Here is a 9,609-nt window from a genome sequence, read left to right as displayed (position 1 = left end):
GTTTGAGGCGAACGTTGGTAGGTTGAAGCGTACATGTACACATCTGTGTCTGTGTTTATGCATGATGTAAAATAAAAAATTAACCATTGCACAACAGTATTGCAAAAACAGCCACACATGCCTCTATATGGGAAACAGCCACCCCCTCATACATACACATGTTATAGAGATTAGATGCCAGATGGGTTTCTTCAGACAACGTCATGGCAGATGCAGAGTAACCATCTCTAGCCCCAGGCACTGTTCTCCTCTACGTGTTGTTATCACTACCTCATGGTCCCACTCCCAGGTCCACACCAGAATACCTTTCCTTACCATACATACCAAACACCCACCATTATTCAATGATGTATGTTAAATGATGTTTATTTCACCTTGCTAGGGGAAATGTTTACATAGCAACGCAGAGATTGGCTTGTCTCAAGGAGGTTTTAGTGAACGGTAGCATGGGGAGCATTATGGCAGACATCCACACAGCCATCTATGATAACGTAGGCTAAAGTATGAAAGGAGAGCGAATAAACTCCCATATTCTTCAATACAGACCAGATCACTAATAACTCGCATTGGCAGGCACAGTATAGCCTATGTACAGTATACAAAGTGATTTGTGTGGACAGAAGACAATGGATGGAGAGTAGAACTGACAGACGGCCGGCCAATAGAGGTGTGAGGATACTCTTGTGACACCTACTGGTCTGCATAGTTTCAATTTCCATCCTTTTGAGCGGCTCATAGAAAAGCTGGAATAAGGGAGACACTTTGCAGATGATGAAAATATATGACAATTGGTCTCAGATATGAAATTTACTTAAAATGAATAAAAATGCTATGATGCCCCAGTGAAACATCACAATAGCTTATCTCTGTATCAAAGGTCATTTGTAATACTGTTCTATTAATGTATTATCTAATTTCAGTGTTTTAATGGGTTGGACATGGACCTTATAGATAGACCTATGGTACTATCCATTAGTAAATATGTATTGATCTGAAATTGAACAGTCTGCCTAAATGAATTATCACATACTGTAGCTACATTTGATTCACTTCCAGATATCTCACGTGACTTTTACACATGAGATTAATATAATTCCATTACAATAATAAGTTGTGTTAAAAACAAACAAAAGATAACTATTGTAAAATATATTGTGTCTGTAAAATGTATATAGTATGTATAAGATGGAAGTAGAAACGTATTAGTTTAGTCAAGTTAGGTGAGGGGTGGTAGGGTTAGGGGACAATAGTAAAGGAAAATACATAAACAAATATATATATATATATATACAGTTCCAGTCAAAAGTTCAGTTTTTTTCTACATTGCAGAATAATAGTGAAGATGTCAAACTTTGAAATAACATATATGGAATCATGTAGTAAAGAAAAAAGTGTGAAACAAATCAATATATATTTTATATTTGAGATTCTTCAAAGTAGCCACCTTTTGCCTTGACAGCTTTGCACACTCTTGGCATTCTCTCAACCAGCTTCAAGAGGTATGCATTTCAATTAACAGGTGTACCTTGTTGAAAGTTAATTTGTGAAATTTCTTTCCTTCTTAATACGTTTGAGCCAATCAAAACTATCAAGCACTATGATGAAACTGGCTCTCATGAGGACCACCACAGGAAAGGAAGACCCAGTTAACTCTGCTGCATAGGATAAGTTCATTAGAGTTACCAGCCTCAGAAATTGCAGCCCAAATAAATGATTCAAGTAACAGACACATCTCAATGTCAACTGTTCAGAGGAGACTGCGTGGACACTAGACCGGTGGAAATCTGTCCTTTGGTCTGATGAGTCCAAATTTGCTGTGTCTTTGTGAGATGCAGAGTAGGTGAACAGATGATCTCTGCATGTGTAGTTTCCACCGTGAAGTATGGAGGAGGAGGTGTAATGGTGTGGGGGTGCTTTGCTGGTGACACTGTCTGTAATTTATTTAGAATTCAAGGCACACTTAACCAGCATGTATTATTTCATAGTTTTTATGTTTTCACTATTATTCTACAATGTAGAAAATAGTGAAAATAAAGAAAAATCCTTGAACGAGTAGGTGTGTCCAAACTTTTGACTGGTACTGTATATGTTTTATAAATACACTATGGGGGATTGGAAATGATGCAGACAATTATATAGATGAAGCCACAATCTATATGTAATATTAAAGCCGATCTATTCCCTAAAGTTAAAATAAATCATGCACTTTCAAATAAACTATAATTCTTTCATCATCAAACGTAACTAATTGAGACATGGTTTTGATATACCAAACGATTGTACCCCAATTACCATTAATAAAATGTTTAACGCAAAGAAAAGACACACAATTGTTATGAGCGCGCTGATGTAATTAACTTGTGAGATCCACGGCTGTGCAAACATTGGCGGACAGCTTTCCTGCGTCTCATCAAGAATGTCAAACGCTCCTCGGTCACAGGCTCACAGCCGCCACTGGTAGGAATGTCTGGGTTTTGTTTAAACTCTGCTGCTTTCATCGCTTCAATCTATTCGTTTCAATGCTGCGCTTCGCTATTTCCCGGACCCTGAGAACGAGCCTACTCCCTTAACTCATCACTCAAGCCACCTATCACCGCTTTCCTCTCAAATCAGTGTAACTATAGGTACTGAAGCAGTGCCATCGAACTTCAAAACCCGCCCGTCTGGGATGGGATTCACCGCGGTTTCTCACACAATTTCTACCAAGTGTCAGGGCTAAATAGTTTGCAGGTATTTATTTTCGTGGGGACTGTGGTGAGAGAATTTATACTCCTATATTTTGTTTCCTTTTATAGGTGGAATAGAGAACTTCGCACCAGAACATATATTATGGGAATGTATATGCATTTGCTGCTTTTGCAGTATTTCGTTTCGAGTTTTATGTGCAATGCTCTCGCTTTCGTCGAAGAACCCACAGATAAGCATGCGAAGTCGGATGGATATTGCGGCAGGATTTTACGGGCACAGACACAGGGTACACGGAGAGATGGCTACAATGAGTTTCGGCTAAGAGTAGAGGGGGACCCCGAAAACTACCAACCTGCTAGCATCTACAGAGGTATGCAACTAGAGCACATTTTACTCAGTTACTTACTTGGCTTTTGTTATATCCACCAAATTGAAGTGGCTTTGAAATGACAACTATCAGAAAGTAGCTTACTCCAGTAGCCTAACACCAAAGTCAAGTTTAAGTTCCGTGCACAAGTGACTTCATTTCGTAAATGTAGCCAACCAGAGTAGGCTACTTATCACACCTCATTATGTCACTTGAAATGCAAAACATATAGGGACAGTTGGAAATTTACAGGGGGTGGGGTTGGTCCAACTCAAGGTGTCATAAAACAAATGCACCACCCCTCCCCAATGCAGTGTTCATTTTGGCACTCTTTAAAACATTTTTTAAAGTCTAGTCTTAGTAATTTTGACAAAAATAGCCTTAAGTCTGAGTCAGATTTGTCATTTGAATAATGATTTAGTCTTTGTGTCAAAATAGCACAAACAGTGGCCCATTTTAGTCAACAAAATGCCCTTTCATTTTAGTCACATCACATTTGTATTGCCTCCATTAATTTATAGTAAACATAAATCACTGACTTCCATTTGATCAAACATACATAGCCTTGTCCTACCGACATATTCTTCTGCATAACATCATATTTTCTTCCAAAGCATAACATATTTTCTTCCCAACAGCAGAAATATGACCGACAAGTAAATAATATATAACAATTATCTGACCATGTACGGGGACCTAATTCAGCCTACCTAGATATTGCATATTACATACAAAACAAGCACACACACAAGCAGAGAGAGTGGAAGAGTAGTACAATCACCAGATGCAAAGTAGTATGGGTTGCACCTCTGTCACTCAGTTGTCATTGTTATCAACGTTCCACAGACGTTGCAGCCACATTTATGTCCAAAAGTAGAATGGGGCTAATGACTTTGAACTGGAGCTAATGACTGTTTCGCCCAGTGATGTAGTCGAGTCACTAAACCTCGAGTCAGAATCAAGTTCCAGGTACCTTGTGTTCGATTCAGATTAAATAATGAGTCACCAATGGTCGAATCACGAGTCAAGTCACAAGTCCCTATGGCTGAAGTCCTCGTGCTTGAGTCCTGGTCCAAGTGTTCAAGTCTGAGTCACTGGGTCCACATTAATTCAAAATAAAGTTATTTACCCAGTCAGATATAGTGTAGTGGGATTTAGTCAATAAATTGTTCGCTATCCATTTCCCTTTCTTTCCATGCCACCAAGGCCACGTTCAGTTGCAAAACATACCTGAACGCTGCAGATAGAAATTCTATTAACAGAGCCAACATTATTCCTTATTCAAAATGTCAGAGAGGCATGTTTGTTCTACATAGAATATTTCTATCCGAACGTTCCAAAACGTTGCTTCCTGCTGAACGCGCCCCAGGTTTTTAGCTATAGCTAGCTAATGAGGTAACATGACTGAACAAGGTGTTGCCTAAACAAATAGTTAACTGTCCGGTCAGCAAGTAGCCTAGTTTTAGAAAAGCCCGGTATACGCTTTATGAATGTAAAATACACAATAGAAAGAAAAAAACGTAGCGCCGGTATTGTGGGTTATATCTTTTAGATGGTAATGGCTAGAATCAAGCAATTTTGTCAAGAGCATACGAGGGAGACTTGGTTAGTATGTTGGTTACAGAACCTGGCTATGAAATACAGTGGGAAAAGTGTGAGGGTTGAGTGAGACTACAAATTCAACAACTTTTCTATACTCAAGGGAGTATTGTATTGTTTTATTTTCCTAAAGCAGCTTGTGCTTCTTAACTAGGCAATGGGTAACTAACTAGAAGTCTGGTGGTGACTAGTTAGCTACATGGAAGCAAGCATTGCCTGCGCGATATGTGTATTCGGAGCCTGTCTGCCCACACTCATAGCTTGCTCGCCTGCAGCTCACCAGCTGATGTAGGCTATGGTGAGTGTGCCACGTCCTTCCCACTGCTGAACAGAACTGTGCTGCTAATATGAATTGTGCTTAATACTGAAAATCTCTCCAAAAACTTTTGTCCATTCCATTTAGTAGTCAATGTTAGTCAACTGAAATTATTTCTATTTTTGTTTAGTTGTATTTTTTTTCTGGTACTATTTAGCAGTTCTAGTCATGTCAATTGAGAAATCGTTGTTTGAGCAATATTTTGGTCACTTTTTGTTGACACAAATACTGCCCCAATGTAAAAAAAAAAGAAGAAAAAAAAGGTTTTCACATAACACTCCCCTTGCACTTTAGCATGCTTTTGTGGCACAGTCAATGCCAAGCAGGGCTATGGGCCAGAAAGTTGGACGCACGCACTCTCTCTGCCTGTTTCATTACACTAAGATAAAAGTCGGCTGCAGACAATGATCAGCTAGGGGGAAATCAGATTTTCAACATTTTGATGCCATATGTATAATTATATAAAATATATGCAATGAATTTTCCACAAATTTCCTGTTCCAATGGACCACACAACCAATAAACAAAGCATAACGACTCAGGCACATTACATTTTTAAACATCACAATAAATAGACTGTGAACCTCGAAAAACAGAAAATACCCCCTTCCCTATCTTGTAGGCCTACCCAGTATTAAATGCTTTTAAATATTTTGGTGTTTTGTAACGGATGTCTCTTTCCATTCATCAAATGACCACTGCACATTTTGGATTGATTGATTTTATTTGTCAGTCATTTTTTGTTGTCTTTGGGATACACCATTTTTTTTAGATATGCACATTTTATGTATTTTCTACCAGCATGTCACATGTGCAACCAGAGGGAAGACAAGTCTAGACCACCGTTACTCCACACACAGAGACGCATACAAAGCTCTCCCTCGCCCTCCATTTGGCAAATCTGACTATAATTCAATCCTCCTGATTTCTGCTTACAAGAAAAAAATAAAGCAGGAAGTACCAGTGACTCGCTTAATACGGAAGTGGTCAGATGTTTTGATAGTGCAGATTGGAATAAGTTCTGGGATTCATCCAATGTCATTGAGGAGTATACCACCTCAGTCACCGGCTTCATCAATAAGTGCATCGAAGACTTCATCCCCACAGTGACCGTACGTACATTTCAGAAACAGAGGCCATGGATTACAGGCCACATCCGCTATACACTTATAAGAAATCCCGCTATGCCCTCAGATGAACCCGCTATGCCCTCAGATGAACCATCAAACAGGCAAAGCGTCAATACAGGACTAAGATTGAATCCTACTACACCGACTCTGACGTTCGTCGGATGTGGCAGGGCTTGCAAACTATTACGGACTACAAAGGGAAGCACAGCCGAGAGCTGCCCAGTGACGCTAGCCTACCAGACGAGCTAAATTCCTTTATGCTTGCTTCGAGGCAAGCAACACTGAAGCATGCATGAGAGAACCAGCTGTTCAGGACGACTGTGATCACGCACTCCGTAGCCGATGTGAGATACTTTTTGAAATGTTTTTTAAATTTGATTTAACTAGGTAAGTTTAAAGCCGCAGGGCCAGATGGATTACCAGGACTTGTACTGGCAAGTGTCTTCACTGACATTTTCAAACTCTCCTGGACGGAGTCTGTAATACCTACATGTTTCAAAAGACCACCATAGTCCCTGTGCCCAAGAAAGTGAAGGTAACCTGCTTAAATGATTACCACCCCGTAGCACTCACGTCGGTAGCCATGAAGTGCTTTGAAAGCCTGGTCATGGCTCACATCAACACCACCATGATGGAAACCCTAGACCTACATCAATTTGCATACTGCCCCAACAGATCCACAGATGACGTAATCTCGATCGCATTCCACACTGCTCTTTCCCACCTGGACAAAAGGAACACCTATGTGAGAATGCTGTTCATTGACTACAGCTCAGTATTCAACACCATAATACCCACAAAGCTCTTCACTAAGCTAAGGACCCTGGGCCTAAACAACTGGATCTGCAACTGGATCCCCCCCCCCCCCCCCAGGTGGTAAGTGTAGGCAACAACACATCTGCTATGCTGATCCTCAACACTGGGGCCCCTCAGGGGTGTGTGCTTAGTCCCCTCCTGTACTCCCTGTTCACCCATGACTGCATGGCCAAGCACAACTCCAACACCATCATTAAGTTTGCTGACGACACAACAGTGGTAGGTCTGATCACAGACAATGATGAGACAGACTGAAGGGAGGAGGTCAGAAACCTGGCAGTATGGTGCCAGGACAACAACCTCTCCCTCAATGTGAGCAAGACAAAGGAGCTGATCGTGGATTATTGGAAAAGGAGGGCAGGACGGGCCCCCATTAACATCGGGGCTGAAGTGGAGCGGGTTGAGAGTTTCAAGTTCCTTGGTGTCCACATCACCAATGAACTATCATGGTCTAAATACATAAAGACAGTTGTGAAGAGGGTACAACAACACCTTTTCCCCTCAGGACACTGAAAAGATTAGGCAGGATCCCAAGATCCTCAAAAAGTTCTACAGCTGCACCATCGAGAGCACTGACTGGTTGCATCTTCGTCCCAGGATGGCCCAATAAATTGTCAAAGATATGTTTTTACACTGCTGCTACTCACTGTTTATTATCCATGCGTAGTCACTTTACAAATTACCTCGACTAACCTGTGCCTCTGCACATTGACTCGGTACCGATACCCCATTTTTATATAGTATCGTTATTGTTATGTACTTTTCTTTTGTTACTATTGGATTTCCAAATTTTTATTTAGTAAATCTTTTCTTAACTCTATTTTCTTGAACTGCATTGTTGGTTAAGGGCTTTTACGGTAAGGTGAAATGCGACAAAGGCGTATGCGACATACGATTTGACACACACACACACAGTGTGAAGATTTTTAAAAGGGACCGGGATTGCACTATAAAGTCGGACCTATTTCCATTGTGGTCCCTATTTTATTTGACATAAATACATAATAACAATTTCATAGATGCAGACAAAAAATGCTTGAGGGGGAGTTTAAGTACAATTCTTACAAGTTTGTCTGTAGTTTATGCTTTATATGTTTGGGGCTGCTGGTGAACCATGATGTGGAGGCATAATCAAAGTGACACTGGACTAGCGCACTTGCCATTGGGGTGTATATAGCTAGGTTTCCATCCAATTGGCCAAAGATTTTCATGCAAATATTTCAAAATTTGCATAATAACAATATGCGCATTTGCGAGTTGTTTCCATGCTCTTTAATTAGTGGGCTACCATCGTGAAAGGTACGGGAAAAAAATATAAATGCAACATGTAGCGTGTGTCCCATGTTTCATGAGCTGAAATAAAGATCCCCCAAATTTTCCAGATACACTAAGCTTATTTCTCTCAAATTTAGTGCACAAACTTGTTTACATCCCTGTTAGTGAGCATTTCTCCTTTCCCAAAATAATCCTTCCACCTAACAGGTGTGGCATATTAAGAATCTGATTAAACAGCATGATTATTACACAGGTGCACCTTGTTCTGGGTACAATAAAAGGCCATTCTAAAATGTGCAGTTATGTCACACAACACAATGCCACAGATGTCTCAAGTTTTGAGGGATCCTGCAACTGGCATGCTGACTGCAGGAATTTCCACCAGGGCTGTTGCCGGAGAATTGAATGTTTATTTCTCTACCATAAGCCACATTCAATGTCATTTTAGAGAATTTGGCAGTACGTCCACAAGGGCCTCACAACCACAGACCACGTGTAACCATGCCAGCCCAGGACTTCCACATCTGGCTTCTTCACCTGCTGGATCTTCTGAGACCAGCCACCCGGACAGCTGATGAAACTGAGGAGTATTTCTGACTGTAATAAAGCCCTTTTGTGTGGAAAAACATATTCTGATTGGATGGGCCTGGCTCCACAGTGGGTGGGCCTGGCTCACCCATAGCTTTGTCCCTGCCCAGTCATGTGAAATTATAGGACAAATTGGGAGAATGATGATCTGGAAGTGACACCGCATCTCAGTATCAGAACTTAAAATACAGCCAGACTGGCATGCTAATGTTCCTTTCTAAACCTTATAAACGGTTGAGAGTAGACCCACAGCAGATCCAAATGTAATGAAACATTAAAATCACAGGGCTTTATGGCTGTTATTCAAATAACATTTTCACTGCAGCCTAGTCTGATTTTGTACTCAAAAACAATAATTGAATTCTTCATTGTATTGTCCCCAAATAAGATCAATTGACTCAATTGTTGCTAAAATGCGAAGAGGTTTGTTCATGATCAGGCGTTGCTCTGCTTTCTTGACCTCTAAATCAACCAGACAGGTTCTACAGGTTCTAGTTGGCGCACCTGGACTACTTGTCACGTTCGTAGTAACGATGAGACCAAAGCACTGCGTGACATGAAAACATTCAACAAAATGACCGTGACGCTAATAATAACGAGGGCTGACATGCAACTACACATAGACAATAACCCACAAACCTAAATGGAAAATGGCAACCTAAATAGGATCCCCAATCAGAGACAATGATAAACAGCTGTCTCTGATTGGGAACCAATTCAAGCCACCATAGACCTACATTTACCTAGACAATCCCAAAACCCCATAGATATACAAAAAATCCTAGACAAGACAAAAACACACATACCACCCTCGTCACATCCTAACCTAA

The 9,609-nt window shown here is 40.6% G+C and overlaps 1 protein-coding gene across 2 annotated transcripts in view; it reads left to right on the top strand.

Moving 5' to 3' along the window:
- Window positions 1-2,401: 2,401 nt before the first annotated feature.
- LOC109889591 (spondin-1-like) overlaps window positions 2,402-9,609 on the top strand; it is a 134,456-nt gene continuing 127,248 nt past the window's right edge. The window contains exons 1-2 of one of the 2 annotated variants that reach the window (XM_020481138.2): window positions 2,402-2,457; window positions 2,796-3,058. In XM_020481138.2, the coding sequence (XP_020336727.1) occupies window positions 2,417-2,457; window positions 2,796-3,058 (304 nt within the window). In that variant the 5' untranslated portion in view covers window positions 2,402-2,416. The other variant, XM_020481139.2, reaches the window with a different exon arrangement.

Source organism: Oncorhynchus kisutch, linkage group LG4, assembly GCF_002021735.2.
Source record: "Oncorhynchus kisutch isolate 150728-3 linkage group LG4, Okis_V2, whole genome shotgun sequence".
Taxonomy (NCBI): Eukaryota; Metazoa; Chordata; class Actinopteri; order Salmoniformes; family Salmonidae; genus Oncorhynchus; species Oncorhynchus kisutch.
Note: the sequence above shows the minus strand (reverse complement) of the source record. Positions and strands in the feature narration are given on the sequence as shown.